This window comes from Tachyglossus aculeatus, chromosome 3, assembly GCF_015852505.1.
Source record: "Tachyglossus aculeatus isolate mTacAcu1 chromosome 3, mTacAcu1.pri, whole genome shotgun sequence".
Taxonomy (NCBI): domain Eukaryota; kingdom Metazoa; phylum Chordata; class Mammalia; order Monotremata; family Tachyglossidae; genus Tachyglossus; species Tachyglossus aculeatus.
In genome coordinates, this window is record NC_052068.1 from 82,925,255 (window position 1) to 82,943,954 (window position 18,700).

Genomic DNA, 18,700 nt, shown 5'->3' on the forward strand with positions numbered 1-18,700 from the left:
ATACGATTGAAGGAAGGAATGAATGAATGATGCCCACAGTCAGCCCTCAATAAATGCGATTGAAGGAAGGAATGAATGAATGATGCACACAGTCAGTGCTCAATAAATACGACCGAAGGAATGAATGATGCCCACAGTCAGCGCTCAATAGATCCGATCGAAGGAATGAATGATGCCCACAGTCAGCGCTCAATAAATACGATTGAATGAATGAATGATGCCCACAGCCAGCACTCAATAAATACGATTGAAGGAAGGAATGAATGAATGATGCACACAGTCAGCGCTCGATAAATACGATTGAATGAATGGATGAATGAATGATGTACACAGTCAGCACTCAGTAAGTACGATTGAATGAATAAATGATGCACACAGTCAGCGCTCAATAAATAGGATTGAAGGAATGAGTGAATGAGGCACACAGTCAGCGCTTAATAAATACGATTGAAGGAAGGAATGAATGAATGATGCCCACAGTCAGCCCTCAATAAATACTATTGAATGAATGAATGATGCCCACAGTCAGCGCTCAATAAATACGACTGAAGGAATGAATGATGCACACAGTCAGCGCTCAATAGATCCGATCGAAGGAATGAATGATGCCCACAGTCAGCGCTCAATCAATACGATTGAAGGAATGATGCACACAGCCAGCGCTCAATAAATACGATTGAAGGAAGGAATGAATGAATGATGCACACAGTCAGCGCTCAATAAATACGATTGAAGGAAGGAATGAATGAATGACGCACACAGAGCTCAATAAGTACGATTGAATGAAAAAATGATGCACACAGTCAGCACTCAATAAATAGGATTGAAGGAATGAATGAATGAGGCACACAGTCAGCACTTAATAAATACGATTGAAGGAAGGAATGAATGAATGATGCCCACAGTCAGCCCTCAATAAATACGATTGAAGGAAGGAATGAATGAATGATGCACACAGTCAGTGCTCAATAAATACGACCGAAGGAATGAATGATGCACACAGTCAGCGCTCAATAGATCCGATCGAAGGAATGAATGATGCCCACAGTCAGCGCTCAATAAATACGATTGAATGAATGAATGATGCACACAGTCAGCGCTCGATAAATACGATTGAATGAATGGATGAATGAATGATGTACACAGTCAGCGCTCAATAAGTACGATTGAATGAATAAATGATGCACACAGTGAGCGCTCAATAAATAGGATTGAAGGAATGAGTGAATGAGGCACACAGTCAGCGCTTAATAAATACGATTGAAGGAAGGAATGAATGAATGATGCCCACAGTCAGCCCTCAATAAATACGATTGAAGGAAGGAATGATGCACACAGTCAGCGCTCAATAAATACGACCGAAGGAATGAATGATGCACAGTCAGCGCTCAATAGATCCGATCGAAGGAATGAATGATGCACAGTCAGCGCTCAATAGATCCGATCGAAGGAATGAATGATGCCCACAGTCAGCGCTCAATAAATACTATTGAATGAATGAATGATGCCCACAGCCAGCGCTCAATAAATACGATTGAAGGAAGGAATGAATGAATGATGCACACAGTCAGCGCTCGATAAATACGATTGAATGAATGGATGAATGAATGATGTACACAGTCAGCGCTCAATAAGTACGATTGAATGAATAAATGATGCACACAGTCAGCATTCAATAAATAGGATTGAAGGAATGAATGAATGAGGGACACAGTCAGCCCTCAATAAATACGATTGAAGGAAGGAATGAATGAATGATGCCCACAGTCAGCCCTCAATAAATACTATTGAATGAATGAATGAATGATGCCCACAGCGCTCAATAAATACGACCGAAGGAATGAATGATGCACACAGTCAGCGCTCAATAGATCCGATCGAAGGAATGAATGATGCCCACAGTCAGCGCTCAATAAATACGATTGAATGAATGAATGATGCCCACAGCCAGCGCTCAATAAATACGATTGAAGGAAGGAATGAATGAATGATGCACACAGTCAGCGCTCGATAAATACGATTGAATGAATGGATGAATGAATGATGTACACAGTCAGCGCTCAATAAGTACGATTGAATGAATAAATGATGCACACAGTCAGCGCTCAATAAATAGGATTGAAGGAATGAGTGAATGAGGCACACAGTCAGCGCTTAATAAATACGATTGAAGGAAGGAATGAATGAATGATGCCCACAGTCAGCCCTCAATAAATACGATTGAAGGAAGGAATGATGCACACAGTCAGCGCTCAATAAATACTATTGAATGAATGAATGATGTCCACAGTCAGCGCTCAATAAATACGACCGAAGGAATGAATGATGCACAGTCAGCGCTCAATAGATCCGATCGAAGGAATGAATGATGCACAGTCAGCGCTCAATAGATCCGATCGAAGGAATGAATGATGCCCACAGTCAGCGCTCAATAAATACTATTGAATGAATGAATGATGCCCACAGCCAGCGCTCAATAAATACGATTGAAGGAAGGAATGAATGAATGATGCACACAGTCAGCGCTCGATAAATACGATTGAATGAATGGATGAATGAATGATGTACACAGTCAGCACTCAATAAGTACGATTGAATGAATAAATGATGCACACAGTCAGCGCTCAATAAATAGGATTGAAGGAATGAATGAATGAGGCACACAGTCAGCGCTTAATAAATACGATTGAAGGAAGGAATGAATGAATGATGCCCACAGTCAGCCCTCAATAAATACGATTGAAGGAAGGAATGAATGAATGATGCACACAGTCAGTGCTCAATATATACGACCGAAGGAATGAATGATGCACACAGTCAGCGCTCAATAGATCCGATCGAAGGAATGAATGATGCCCACAGTCAGCGCTCAATAAATACGATTGAATGAATGAATGATGCCCACAGCCAGCGCTCAATAAATACGATTGAAGGAAGGAATGAATGAATGATGCACACAGTCAGCGCTCGATAAATACAATTGAATGAATGGATGAATGAATGATGTACACAGTCAGCGCTCAATAAGTACGATTGAATGAATAAATGATGCACACAGTCAGCATTCAATAAATAGGATTGAAGGAATGAATGAATGAGGGACACAGTCAGCCCTCAATAAATACGATTGAAGGAAGGAATGAATGAATGATGCACACAGTCAGCCCTCAATAAATACTATTGAATGAATGAATGAATGATGCCCACAGTCAGCGCTCAATAAATACGACCGAAGGAATGAATGATGCACACAGTCAGAGCTCAATAGATCCGATCGAAGGAATGAATGATGCCCACAGTCAGCGCTCAATAAATACTATTGAATGAATGAATGATGCCCACAGCCAGCGCTCAATAAATACGATTGAAGGAAGAATGAATGAATGATGCACACAGTCAGCGCTCGATAAATACGATTGAATGAATGGATGAATGAATGATGTACACAGTCAGCGCTCAATAAGTACGATTGAATGAATAAATGATGCACACAGTCAGCGCTCAATAAATAGGATTGAAGGAATGAGTGAATGAGGCACACAGTCAGCGCTTAATAAATACAATTGAAGGAAGGAATGAATGAATGATGCCCACAGTCAGCCCTCAATGAATACGATTGAAGGAATGATGCACACAGTCAGCGCTCAATAAATACGATTGAAGGAAGGAATGAATGAATGATGCCCACAGTCAGCCCTCAATGAATACGATTGAAGGAATGATGCACACAGTCAGCGCTCAATAAATACGACCGAAGGAATGAATGATGCACACAGTCAGCGCTCAATAGATCCGATCGAAGGAATGAATGATGCCCACAGTCAGTGCTCAATAAATACGATTGAAGGAATGATGCCCACAGCCAGCGCTTGATAAATACGATTGAAGGAATGAATGGGGGAGCGGGTGGAAGGAAAAACGGGCCGCGAGGCCCAAGCTATAGCGGTAAAAAGTCGAAATAGCTGGGGCTGGGCCGGCCTATGCGTCAGGGCCGTGGCTGTCCGTCTGTCCGGGCGAGGCTCGAGTGTCTGTTTTAGACTGTGAGCCCACTGTTGGGTAGGGACTGTCTCTCTATGTTGCCAATTTGTACTTCCCAACCGCTTAGTACAGTGCTCTGCACATAGTAGGCGCTCGATAAATACGATTGATGATGATGATGACTGTCTCTATATGTTGCCACCTTGTGCTTCCCAAGCGCTTAGTCCAGTGCTCTGTATATATCCTGTATATGTGTACACATATCCCGTATATATGTTTATATGTATATATTTATTACTCTATTTATTTATTTATTTATTTTACTTATTACTCTGTTCATTTATTTATTTATTTTACTTGTACCTATCTATTCTATTTGTTTTATTTGGTTAGTATGTTTGGTTTTGTTCTCTGTCTCCCTCTTTCAGACTGTGAGCCCACTGTTGGGTAGGGACTGTCTCTCTATGTTGCCAATTTGTACTTCCCAAGCGCTTAATACAGTGCTCTGCACATAGTAGGCGCTCGATAAATACGATTGATGATGATGACTGTCTCTTTATGTTGCCACCTTGTGCTTCCCAAGCGCTTAGCCCAGTGCTCTGTATATATCCTGTATATATGTATATATGTTTATATGTATACATTTATTACTCTATTTATTTATCTCTCTCCCTCTTTCAGACTGTGAGCCCACTGTTGGGTAGGGACCGTCTCTATATGTTGCCACCTTGTCCTTCCCGAGCGCTTAGTACAGTGCTCTGCACATAGTAAGCGCTCAATAAATACGACTGATGATGATGACTGTCTCTATGTTGCCACCTTGTACTTCCCAAGCGCTCAGTCCAGTGCTCTGCACCCAGTCGGCGCTCAATAAATACGACTGATTGATGGGAGCGCGGGGCGCGCGCGCGCACGCGCGCGCCTCCCCCCACCCCTCGAGGGGGCGCGGCCGCGGCGTGGGCCTGCGGGGCAGGCGCGCGCGCCCCCTCCTCCCCCAGCCCCCTCCCTGGAGCAGCGCGCGTGCGCGCGCGCGAGTGTCTTTTAGACTGTGAGCCCACAGTTGGATAGGGCCCGTCTCTCTATGTTGCCCATTTGTACTTCCCAAGCGCTTAGCACAGTGCTCTGCACACAGTAAGCGCTCGATAAATACGACTGATGATGATGATGACTGTCTCTATATGTTGCCACCTTGTACTTCCCAAGCGCTCAGTACAGTGCTCCACACACAGTAGGCGCTCGATAAATACGATTGATGATGATGATGATGACTGTCTCTATATGTTGCCACCTTGTGCTTCCCAAGCGCTTAGTCCAGTGCTCTCTATATATCCTGTATATATGTGCACATATCTCGTATATATGTATATATGTATATATTTATGACTCTATTTATTTATCTCTCTCCCTCTTTCAGACTGTGAGCCCACTGTTGGGTAGGGACCGTCTCTATAGGTTGCCAATTTGTACTTCCCAAGCGCTTAGCACAGTGCTCTGCACACAGTAGGCGCTCAATAAATACGACTGATGATGATGACTGTCTCTATATGTTGCCACCTTGTACTTCCCAAGCGCTCAGTCCAGTGCTCTGCACACAGTCGGCGCTCAATAAATACGATTGATGATGATGACTGTCTCTATATGTTGCCACCTTGTGCTTCCCAAGCGCTTAGCACAGTGCTCTGCACACAGTAGGCGCTCGATAAATACGATTGATGATGATGATGACTGTCTCTATATGTTGCCACCTTGTACTTCCCAAGCGCTCAGTCCAGTGCTCTGCACACAGTCGGCGCTCAATAAATACGACTGATTGATGGGAGCGCGGGTCGCGCGCACGAACAGGGGCGCGCGCGCACGCGCGCGCCTCCCCCCTCCCCTCGAGGGGGCGCGGCCGCGGCGTGGGCCTGCGGGGCGGGCGCGCGCACGCCCCCCCCCTGCCCCCTCTCTGGAGCAGCGCGCGCGCGCGCGCGCGTGTCTATTTTAGACTGTGAGCCCACTGTTGGGTAGGGACCGTCTCTATATGTTGCCACCTTGGACTTCCCAAGCGCTTAGTCCAGTGCTCTGTATATATCCTGTATATATGTACACATATCCTGTATATATGTTTATATGTCTATATTTATTACTCTATTTATTTATTTATTTTACTTATTACTCTGTTCATTTACTTATTTATTTTACTTGTACCTATTCTATTTATTTTATTTGGTCAGTATGTCTGGTTTTGTCCTCTGTCTCCCTCTTTCAGACTGTGAGCCCACTGTTGGGTAGGGACCGTCTCTCTATGCTGCCAATTTGTACTTCCCAAGCGCTTAGTACAGTGCTCTGCACACAGTAGGCGCTCGATAAATACGTCTGATGATGATGACTGTCTCTATATGTTGCCACCTTGTACTTCCCAAGCGCTCAGTCCAGTGCTCTGCACACAGGCGGCGCTCAATAAATACGACTGATTGATGGGAGCGCGGGGCGCGCGCACGCACAGGGGCGCGCGCGCACGCGCGCGCCTCCCCCTTTCCCCTCGAGGGGGCGCGGCCGCGGCGTGGGCCTGCGGGGCGGGCGCGCGCGCCCGCCCTCCCCCTGCCCCCTTCCTGGAGCAGCGCGCGCGCGCGAGCGCGCGCGAGTGTCTATTTTAGACTGTGAGCCCACGGTTGGGTAGGGACTGTCTCTCTATGTTGCCAATTTGTACTTCCCAAGCGCTTAATACAGTGCTCTGCACATAGTAGGCGCTCGATAAATACGATTGATGATGATGATGACTGTCTCTATATGTTGCCACCTTGTGCTTCCCAAGGGCTTAGTCCAGTGCTCTGTACATATCCTGTATATATGCACACATATCCTGTATATATGTATATATTCATTACTCTATTTATTTATTTATTTTACTTATTACTCTGTTTATTCATTTATTTATTTATCTTACTTGTACCTATCTATTCTATTTATTTTATTTGGTCAGTATGTTTGGTTTTGTTCTCTGTCTCCCTCTTTCAGACTGTGAGCCCACTGTTGGGTAGGGACCGTCTCTCTATGCTGCCAATTTGTACTTCCCAAGCGCTTAGTACAGTGCTCTGCACATAGTAAGCGCTCGATAAATACGACTGATGATGATGACTGTCTCTATATGTTGCCAATTCGTACTTCCCAAGCGCTTACTCCAGTGCTCTGCGCATAGTAAGCGCTCAATAAATACGACTGATGATGATGACTGTCTCTATATGTTGCCAATTTGTACTTCCCAAGCGCTCAGTCCAGTGCTCTGCACAGCGTCGGCGCCCAATAAATACGACTGATTGATGGGAGCGCGGGGCGCGCGCACGCACAGGGGCGCGCGCGCCCGCGCGCGGCTCCCCCCTCCCCTCGAGGGGGCGCGGCCGCGGCGGGGGCCTGCGGGGCGCGCGCGCCCGCCCCTCCCCCTGCCCCCTCCCTGAAGCAATGCGCGCGCGTGCGCGCGAGTGTCTATTTTAGACTGTGAGCCCACTGTTGGGTAGGGACCGTCTCTGTATGTTGCCACCTTGTACTTCCGAAGCGCTTAGCACAGTGCTCTGTACACAGTAAGCGCTCGATAAATACGATTGATGATGATGACTGTCTCTATATGTTGCCACCTTATGCTTCCCAAGCGCTTAGTCCAGTGCTCTGTATATGTCCTGTATATATGTACACATATCCTGTATATATGTATATATGTATATATTTATTACTCTAGTTATTTATTTTGCTTATTACTCTGTTCATTCACTTATTTATTTTACTTGTACGTATTCTATTTATTTTATTTGGTCAGTATGTTTGGTTTTGTCCTCTGTCTCCCTCTTTCAGACTGTGAGCCCACTGTTGGGTAGGGACTGTCTCCAGATGTTGCCACCTTGTGCTACCCAAGCGCTCAGTCCAGTGCTATGCACACAGTCGGCGCTCAATAAATACGACTGATTGATGGGAGCGCGGGGCGCGCGCGCGCGCCTCCCCCTCCTCTCGAGGGGGCGCGGCCGCGGCGTGGGCCTGCGGGGCGGGCGCGCGCGTGTCCCCTCCTCCACCAGCCCCCCCCCGGAGAAGCGCGCGCGCGCGAGTGTCTATTTTAGACTGTGAGCCCACTGTTGGGTAGGGACCGTCTCTATATGTTGCCAATTTGTACTTCCCAAGCGCTTAGCACAGTGCTCTGCACACAGTAAGCGCTCGATAAATACGATTGATGATGATGATGACTGTCTCTATATGTTGCCAATTCGTACTTCCCAAGCACTTAGCACAGTGCTCTGCACACAGTAGGCGCTCGATAAATACGATTGATGATGATGATGACTGTCTCTATATGTTGCCAATTCGTACTTCCCAAGCACTTAGCACAGTGCTCTGCACACAGTAGGCGCTCGATAAATACGATTGATGTACTTGTACTTCCCAAGCGCTTAGTCCAGTGCTCTATATATATCCTGTATATATGTACACATATCCCGTATATATGTATATATGTATATATTTATGACTCTATTTATTTATCTCTCTCCCTCTTTCAGACTGTGAGCCCACTGTTGGGTCGGGACTGTCTATGTTGCCCATTTGTACTTCCCAAGCGCTTAGTCCAGTGCTCTGCACACAGTAAGCGCTCGATAAATACGATTGATGATGATGACTGTCTCTATATGTTGCCAATTCGTACTTCCCAAGCGCTTAGTCCAGTGCTCTGCACACAGTCGGCGCTCAATAAATACGACTGATTGATGGGAGCGCGGGTCGCGCGTACGCACGGGGGCGCGCGCGCACGCGCGCGCCTCCCCCCTCCCCTCGAGGGGGCGCGGCCGTGGCGTGGGCCTGCGGGGCGCGCGCGCCCGCCCCTCCCCCTGCCCCCTCCCTGAAGCAATGCGCGCGCGCGCGCGCGTGTCTATTTTAGACTGTGAGCCCACTCTTGGGTAGGGACCGTCTCTGTATGTTGCCACCTTGTACTTCCGAAGCGCTTAGCACAGTGCTCTGTACACAGTAAGCGCTCGATAAATACGATTGATGATGATGACTGTCTCTAGATGTTGCCAATTTGTACTTCCCAAGCGCTCAGTCCAGTGCTCTGCACCCAGTAAGCGCTCGATAAATACGATTGATGATGATGATGACGCTGCTGCGCTGCACACCGTCGGCGCTCAATAAATACGACCGATTGATGGGAGCGCGGGTCGCGCGCACGCACAGGGGCGCGCGCGCGCCTCCCCCCTCCGCTCGAGGGGGCGCGGCCGCGCGCGCCCGCCCCTCCCCTCGCCCCCGCCCCCGCCCCGGAGTAGCGGGCTGGCGCGCGCACGCGCGCGCGTCCGCGGGCGTCCGGGCTTCCGAGGGCTCGCTTACGGGAGGAGCGCGGCGCCGGCTGGGGAGGGGGCTGGATGCGCGCGCTGGATCCCCTCGAGGGGGCGCGGCCGCGGCGGGGGCCTGCGGGGCGGGCGCGCGCGCCCCCTCCTCCCCCTGCAGCAGCGCGCGGGCGCGCGAGTGTCTATTTTAGACTGTGAGCCCACTGTTGGGTCGGGACTGTCTCTAGATGTTGCCAATTCGTACTTCCCAAGCGCTCAGTCCAGTGCTCTGCACACAGTCGGCGCTCAATAAATACGATTGATGACGATGATGACGATGACTGTCTCTATATGTTGACACCTTGTGCTTCCCAAGCGCTTAGTCCAGTGCTCTGCACACCATAGGCGCTCAATAAATACGATTGATGATGATGACTGTCTCTAGATGTTGCCAACTTGGACTTCCCAAGCGCTTAGTCCAGTGCTCTGCACACAGTAGGCGCTCGATAAATACGACTGATTGATGATGACTGTCTCTATATGTTGCCAATTCGTACTTCCCAAGCGCTTAGCACAGTGCTCTGCACACAGTAGGCGCTCGATAAATGCGACTCATGATGATGACTGTCTCTCTATGTTGCCACCTTGTACTTCCCAAGCTCTCAGTGCAGTGCTCTGCACACAGTCGGCGCTCAATAAATACGACTGATTGACGGGAGCGCGGGTCGCGCGCACGCACAGGGGCGCGCGCGCGCCTCCCCCCTCCCCTCGAGGGGGCGCGGCCGCGCGCGCCCGCCCCGCCCCTCGCCCCCGCCCCCGCCCCGGGGTAGCGGGCTGGCGCGCGCACACGCGCGCGTCCGCGGGCGTCCGGGCTTCCCAGGGCTCGCTTACGGGACCCCCTGCCCCCTCCCTGAAGCACTGCGCGCGCGCCCGCGCGAGTGTCTATTTTAGACTGTGAGCCCACTGTTGGGTAGGGACCGTCTCTGTATGTTGCCACCTTGTACTACCGAAGCGCTTAGCACAGTGCTCTGTACACAGTAAGCGCTCGATAAATACGATTGATGATGATGACTGTCTCTAGATGTTGCCAATTTGTACTTCCCAAGCGCTTAGTCCAGTGCTCTGCACCCAGTAAGCGCTCAATAAATACGATTGATGATGATGATGACGCTGCTGCTCTGCACACCGTCGGCGCTCAATAAATACGACCGATTGATGGGAGCGCGGGTCGCGCGCACGCACAGGGGCGCGCGCGCGCCTCCCCCTCCCCTCGAGGGGGCGCGGCCGCGGCGGGGGCCTGCGGGGCGGGCGCGCGCTCCCCCTCCTCCCCCTGCAGCAGCGCGCGGGCGCGCGAGTGTCTATTTTAGACTGTGAGCCCACTGTTGGGTCGGGACTGTCTCTAGATGTTGCCAATTCGTACTTCCCAAGCGCTCAGTCCAGTGCTCTGCACACAGTCGGCGCTCAATAAATACGATTGATGACGATGATGACGATGACTGTCTCTATATGTTGACACCTTGTGCTTCCCAAGCGCTTAGTCCAGTGCTCTGCACACCATAGGCGCTCAATAAATACGATTGATGATGATGACTGTCTCTAGATGTTGCCAACTTGGACTTCCCAAGCGCTTAGTCCAGTGCTCTGCACACAGTAGGCGCTCGATAAATACGACTGATTGATGATGACTGTCTCTATATGTTGCCAATTCGTACTTCCCAAGCGCTTAGCACAGTGCTCTGCACACAGTAGGCGCTCGATAAATGCGACTCATGATGATGACTGTCTCTCTATGTTGCCACCTTGTACTTCCCAAGCGCTCAGTCCAGTGCTCTGCACACCGTCGGCGCTCAATAAATACGACTGATTGATGGGAGCGCGGGTCGCGCGCACGCACAGGGGCGCGCGCGCGCCTCCCCCCTCCCCTCGAGGGGGCGCGGCCGCGCGCGCCCGCCCCGCCCCTCGCCCCCGCCCCCGCCCCGGAGTAGCGGGCTGGCGCGCGCGTGCGCGCGCGCGTCCGCGGGCGTCCGGGCTTCCCAGGGCTCGCTTACGGGACCCCCTGCCCCCTCCCTGAAGCACTGCGCGCGCGCCCGCGCGAGTGTCTATTTTAGACTGTGAGCCCACTGTTGGGTAGGGACTGTCTCTGTATGTTGCCACCTTGTACTTCCGAAGCGCTTAGCACAGTGCTCTGTACACAGTAAGCGCTCGATAAATACGATTGATGATGATGATGATGATGATGATGCTGTTCTGCACACCGTCGGCGCTCAATAAATACGACTGATTGATGGGAGCGCGGGTCGCGCGCACGCACAGGGGCGCGCGCGCGCGCCTCCCCCCTCCCCTCTTGGGGGCGCGGCCGCCCTCGAGGGGGCGCGGCCGCGCGCGCCCGCCCCTCCCCTCGCCCCCGCCCCCGCCCCGGAGTAGCGGGCTGGCGCGCGCACGCGCGCGCGTCCGCGGGCGTCCGGGCTTCCCAGGGCTCGCTTACGGGAGGAGCGCGGCGCCGGCTGGGGAGGGGGCTGGATGCGCGCGCACCCGGGGGGAGGCCGCGGCTGCCCGGAGCGGGAGCGGGAGCGGGAGGAGGGCGGAGGAGGAGGAGGAGAGGAGGGAGGAGAAGGTCCCGGCGGCGGCGGCGGCGGCGGCGGCGGCGGAGGTCCCCCCGGGCCCGGCTCCGCCATAGAGCAGGGGGGCCCGGGCAGCGCGCTCGCCCCGACCCCGTGCCCGTCCCCGTGCCCGTCCCCGTGCCCGGGCAGCGCTGCGCGGAGGGAGGGCGGCCGGGGCGGGCGCGGCCGGGGGCGGTGGAAGGGGCCGGAGGAGCGGGCCGGGGCGGCGTGCGGGGGCCGGGCCCGGGGCCGGGGCCGTGGCCGGGGTCGTGGCCGCGGGGGCGGCCGGGGTCGCGGCCGGGGGGGCCGGGGCAGACCCCCCAGCGGCGCCCGGGGGGAGCGGGAGGCCGACCCGGCGCCGCCCCCCCCGCCGCCCGTGCCGGTGCCCCCCCCCCCCGTGCCGGTGCCCCCCCCGGTGCCCCTCCCGCCGGTGGTGCCCCCCCCGCCGCTGCTGCTGCTGCCGCGGGCCCGGCCGCCCGACGGAGGTGGCGGCGGCGGCAAGAGGATGGACTGCCCGGCCCTTCCCCCCGGCTGGAAGAAGGAGGAAGTGATCCGAAAATCCGGGCTCAGCGCCGGCAAGAGCGATGTCTACTACTTCAGGTACGGCCAGCCATCCGTCAATCGTCTTTATTCATTCATTCATTCGCAGATCGATCGATCGTATTTATTCGTTCGTATTTATCGAGCGCGCGCGGTGCGCGGAGCGCTGGACTGAGCGCCCGGGATGGCCAAGTTGGCAACGTCTAGAGACGGGTTCGCAGATCGATCAATCGTATTTATTCGTTCATATTTATTGAGCGCTTACTGTGTGCAGAGCGCTGGACTGAGCGCCCGGGATGTCCAAGTTGGCAGCATCTAGAGACGGGCCCTACCCAACAGTGGGCGCACAGTCAAGGAGGGGGAGATGGACTACAAAACAAAACATCATCATCAATCGTATTTATTGAGCGCTCACTGTGTGCGGAGCACTGGACTGAGCGCCCGGGAAGTCCAAGTTGGCAACATCTAGAGACGGGCCCCACCCATCCATCCATCCATCGTATTTACTCATTCGTATTTATTGAGTGCTCACTGTGTGCGGAGCACTGGACTGAGCGCCCGGGAAGTCCAAGTTGGCAACATCTGGAGACGGTCCCCACCCATCCATCCATGCATCGTATTTATTCATTCGTATTTATTGAGCGCTCACTGTGTGCGGAGCACTGGACTGAGCGCCCGGGATGTCCAAGTTGGCAACATCTAGAGACGGGCCCCACCCAACGGTGGGCTCACAGGCTACGAGGGGGAGATGGACAACAGAACATTATCATCATCATCATCAATCGTATTTATCGAGCGCTTACTGTGTGCGGAGCACTGGACTGAGCGCCCGGGAAGTCCAAGTTGGCAACGTCTAGAGACGGGCCCCACCCAACAGTGGGCTCACAGGCTAGGAGGGGGAGATGGACAACAGAACATTATCATCATCATCATCATCAATCGTATTTATCGAGCGCTCACTGTGTGCAGAGCACTGTACTAAGCGCTCGGGAAGTCCAAGTTGGCAACGTCTAGAGACGGTCCCCACCCAACAGTGGGCTCACAGGCAAGGAGGGGGAGATGGACAACAGAACATTATCATCATCATCATCATCAATCGTATTTATCGAGCGCTCACTGTGTGCGGAGCACTGGACTGAGCGCCCGGGATGTCCAAGTTGGCAACGTCTAGAGACGGGCCCCACCCAACGGTGGGCTCACAGGCTACGAGGGGGAGATGGACAACAGAACATTATCATCATCATCATCATCAATCGTATTTATCGAGCGCTCACTGTGTGCGGAGCACTGGACTGAGCGCCCGGGATGTCCAAGTTGGCAACGTCTAGAGACGGGCCCCACCCAACGGTGGGCTCACAGGCTACGAGGGGGAGATGGACAACAAAACATTATCATCATCATCATCATCAATCGTATTTATCGAGCGCTTACTGTGTGCAGAACACTGTACTAAGCGCTCGGGAAGTCCAAGTTGGCAACGTCTAGAGACGGGCCCCACCCAACAGTGGGCTCACAGGCTAGGAGGGGGAGATGGACAACAGAACATTATCATCATCATCATCAATCGTATTTATCGAGCGCTTACTGTGTGCAGAACACTGTACTAAGCGCTCGGGAAGTCCAAGTTGGCAACATCTAGAGACAGTCCCCACCCAACAGTGGGCTCACAGGCTAGGAGGGGGAGATGGACAACAAAACATCATCATCAATCGTATTTATTGAGCGCTCACTGTGTGCGGTGCACTGGACTGAGCGCCCGGGATGTCCAAGTTGGCAACATCTAGAGACGGGCCCCACCCAACGGTGGGCTCACAGGCTAGGAGGGGGAGATGGACAACAGAACATTATCATCATCATCATCAATCGTATTTATCGAGCACTTACTGTGTGCAGAACACTGTACTAAGCACTCGGGAAGTACAAGTTGGCAACGTCTAGAGACGGTCCCCACCCAACAGTGGGCTCACAGGCTAGGAGGGGGAGATGGACAACAGAACAAAACATCATCATCAATCGTATTTATTGAGCGCTCACTGTGTGCGGAGCACTGGACTAAGCGCTCAGGATGTACAAGTTGGCAACATCTAGAGACGGTCCCCACCCATCCATCCATCCATCGTATTTACTCATTCATATTTATTGAGCGCGCACTGTGCGCAGAGCACTGGACTGAGCGCCCGGGATGTCCAAGTTGGCAACATCTAGAGACGGGCCCTACCCAACAGTGGGCTCACAGGCTAGGAGGGGGAGATGGACAACAAAACATCATCATCATCAATCGTATTTATTGAGCGCTCACTGTGTGCGGAGCACTGGACTGAGCGCCCGGGAAGTCCAAGTTGGCAACGTCTAGAGACGGTCCCCACCCAAGAGTGGGCTCACAGTCTAGAAGGGGGAGATGGACTATAAAACAAAACATCATCATCAATCGTATTTATTGAGCGCTCACTGTGTGCGGCGCACTGGACTGAGCACCCGGGAAGTCCAAGTTGGCAACATCTAGAGACGGTCCCTACCCAACAGTGGGCTCACAGGCTAGGAGGGGGAGATGGACAACAAAACAAAACATCATCATCATCAATCGTATTTATCGAGCGCTTACTGTGTGCGGAGCACTGGACTGAGCGCTCGGGATGTCCAAGTTGGCAACATCTAGAGACGGGCCCTACCCAACAGTGGGCTCACAGTCTAGGAGGGGGAGATGGACAACAAAACATGTAGACAGCTCACCTGTAGAATGGGGATGAAGACTGTGAGCCCCTGTGGGACATTTATGGAGCGCTTACTGTGTGCAGAGCGCTGGACTAAGCGCTTGGGAAGTACAAGAGCCCTTACTGTGTGCAGAGCGCTGTACTAAGCGCTTGGGAAGTACAAGGTGGCAACATAGACGGGCCCTACGCAACAGCGGGCTCACAGTCTAGAAGGGGGAGACAGAGAACAAAACCAAACGTATTAACAGTATGTTCAATTAAAATAAATAAATTTATTTTATTTTATATTTGTATATTTATTTCATTTTATATTTGTATTAAAATAAATACAATAGATATGTACAAGTAAAATAAATAAATAGAGTAATAAATATGTGCAAACATATATACAGGTGCTGTGGGGAAGGAAAGGAGGGAAGATGGTGGGGAGGGAGAGGGGGATGAGGGGGAGAGAAAGGAAGGGGCTCAGTTTGGGAAGGCCTCCTGGAGGAGGTGAGCTCTCAGCAGGGCCTTGAAGGGAGGAAGGGCCAGTAGGGCCAGGCTGAGGGACAGAGTCAATCAATCAATCAACCAATCGTATGTATTGAGCGCTTACTGTGTGCAGAGCACTGGACTAAGCGCTTGGGACATACAAGTTGGCAACATATAGAGACAGTCCCTACCCAACAGTGGGCTCACAGTCTAAAAGGGGGAGACAGGGAACAAAACCAAACATACCAACAAAATAAAATACATAGAATAGATAGGTACAAGTAAAATAAATCAATCAATAAATAGAGTAATAAATATGTACAAACATATATACATATATACAGGTGCTGTGGGGAAGGGAAGGAGGGAAGACGGGGATAGAGAGGGGGACGAGGGGGAGAGGAAGGAAGGGGCTCAGTGTGGGAAGGCCTCCTGGAGGAGGTGAGCTCTCAGTAGGGCCTCGAAGGGGGGAAGAGAGCTAGCTTGGCGGATGGGCAGAGGGAGGGCAATAAATAATTCTATTTATTGCATTTTGCTAATATGTTTTGTTCTGTTGCCCGTCTCCCCATTCTGGACTGTGAGCCCGCCGTCGGGTAGGGACCGTCTCTCTGCGTTGCCGACTTGGACTTCCCAAGCGCTTAGTACAGTACTCTGCACACAGTGAGCGCTCAATAAATACGATTGAATGAATGAACGAATGATGCACACAGTAAGCGCTCAATACATACGACTGAATGAATGAATGATGCACAGTCAGCGCTCAATACATACGATTGAAGGAATAAATGAGTGATGCACACAGTCAGCGCTCAATAAATACGATTGAAGGAATGAATGAATGATGCCCACAGTCAGCGCTCAATAAATACGATTGAAGGAATGAATAAATGGTGCACACAGTCAGCGCTCAATAAATACGATTGAATGAATGAATGAGTGACTGCGGCCCAGATGGGGAAGGGCCCGGACCGGGCCTGATGATGATGATGATTCCCTCTGAAGCCCTCCCTTCAAAGCCCTACTGAGAGCTCACCTCCTCCAGGAGGCCTTCCCACATTGAGCCCCCTCCTTCCTCTCCCTCTCCCCATCCCTCCCCCCGCCTTATAATAATAAAGACATTTGTTAAGCGCTTACCATGCGCAAAGCACTGTTCTAAGCGCCGGGGGGATACAAGGTGATCAGGTTCATTCATTCAATCGTATTTATTGAGCGCTTACTGTGTGCAGAGCACTGTCCTAAGCGCTTGGGAAGTCCAAGTTGGCAACATATAGAGATGGTCCCTACCCAATAGCGGGCTCACAGTCTAGGAGGGGAGAGTCTAGAGGGCAGAGAATTGATGATGCTACAGGGAAGGGGCTAGCTCTGATGGGGCTTGGGGTGAGGGGCCCGGACTCATCGTGATAGGGATGAGGGTCTAGGTCTGATCCTAATAATAATAGTGACGGTGTTTATCAAGCGCTTACTATGTGCAAAGCACTGTTCTAAGCGCTGGGGAGGTTGCAAGGTGATCAGGTTGTCCCACGGGGGGCTCCCAGTCTTCATCCCCATCATACAGATGAGCTAACTGAGGCACAGAGAAGTGAGGTGACTTGCCCAAAGACCCGTTGTTGGGTAGGGACCGACGCTATATGTTGCCAACTTGTACTTCCCGAGCGCTTAGTACGGTGCTCCGCGCGCAGTAATCGCTCAATAAATATACGATTAATGAATGAATGAATGACAGTTGGCGGAGCCGGGATTTGAACCCATGACCTCTGACTCCAGAGCCCGGGCTCTTTCCACTGAGTCACGCCGCTGTGATGATGCTACGGGGGAGGGTCTAGGTCTGATTCCCCCTCTCCATCCCCCCATCTTACCTCCTTCCCTTCCCCACAGCACCTGTATATATGTATATATGGTTGTACATATTTATTACTCTATTTATTTATTTATTTATTTTACTTGTACACTTCTATTTATTTTATTTTGTTGGTATGTTTGGTTCTGTTCTCTGTCTCCCCTTTTTAGACTGTGAGCCCACTGTTGGGTAGGGACTGTCTCTATGTGTTGCCAATTTGTACTTTCCAAGCGCTTAGTACAGTGCTCTGCACATAGTAAGCGCTCAATAAATACGATTGATTGATTGATTGATTGATGGGGCTTGGGGTGAGGGGTCTGGACCGATGGTCCTGGGGGCGACGGTTTAGGCCTGATAGTGATAGGGGCGAGGGTCTAGGCCTGATGGAGCGAAGGGTGAGGGGCCCGGGCTGATGATAAGAGGGGCAGACGGTCTAGGACAGACGATGTTTGTTAGGGGCGAGGGCTCGGGACTGGTGATGCCAGGGATGAGGGTCCCGAAACTGATGGGGCTGGGCACCACAGTCTGTGCCATGGTGGTGAGGGGCCCAAGATGATGATGCGAGGGGCGAGGGCCCGGGACTGACGGGTGGGAAGATTGGGAATGCAGGACCAGGACCGAGGTAGCAAAGAGGAAAGGGTGGCGGGAAGGCTTTGGAATTGAAAGGAGGCCAGTGGAGAGAGTGGTTGGTGAAGAGCAGAGATGAGGGGCTGGGGAGAGGCTAAGGGAGCAGGGGGGTGAAGGTTAGGGCGGGAAACCTCATACGGATGGGAGTAAGGATCCAGGAGGAAACCATGATGGAAGAGGTTCTTAGGGGGGGATGAGTCCAGGAAAGGGTTAAAGAGGTGACATTCACCAGACTTGTAAGACCAAGTCACTATTGTGGCCCTCCTCCCAAACTGCAGTAGATTCATCCCAGAGGTGTTAATCATACACATGTGGGAGTTTTGGGTAGATAGGGTAACGCGGTTTTAGTTTAACTTTTATAAAATCAGCAATTTAAAATGCCTTTTCCCTAAGAGAGTTGCTTCGATATTGTAGGACAGGATTTTCCCCCCCCCACTCTCAAAAAGTATAAAGGCAGCTATGTGTTAGTGGTCTTAGACAAAAAAAACAAAGATATCCTGAACGAGTACACTGGGGAAATCTTTCTGCGTCATCTCATTCCATAACCATTGCTTTCAGCTAGTGTGAAGGTGGTTTTTTTTTTTCTCATCCATCAAAGGATGACTTCACAATTCTAAACCCTTCCAGACAGATGGGTCATTATCCTGTTATTTCAGGGAA

General features: G+C 51.6%; 1 protein-coding gene across 1 annotated transcript in view; it reads left to right on the forward strand.

Moving 5' to 3' along the window:
• MBD2 (methyl-CpG binding domain protein 2) overlaps window positions 1-18,700 on the forward strand; it is a 97,562-nt gene that overhangs the window by 14,788 nt on the left and 64,074 nt on the right. Inside the window, 3 exon segments of the mRNA XM_038743414.1 lie at window positions 12,005-12,183; window positions 12,186-12,287; window positions 12,340-12,454. Of these exon segments, the coding sequence (XP_038599342.1) occupies window positions 12,005-12,183; window positions 12,186-12,287; window positions 12,340-12,454 (396 nt within the window).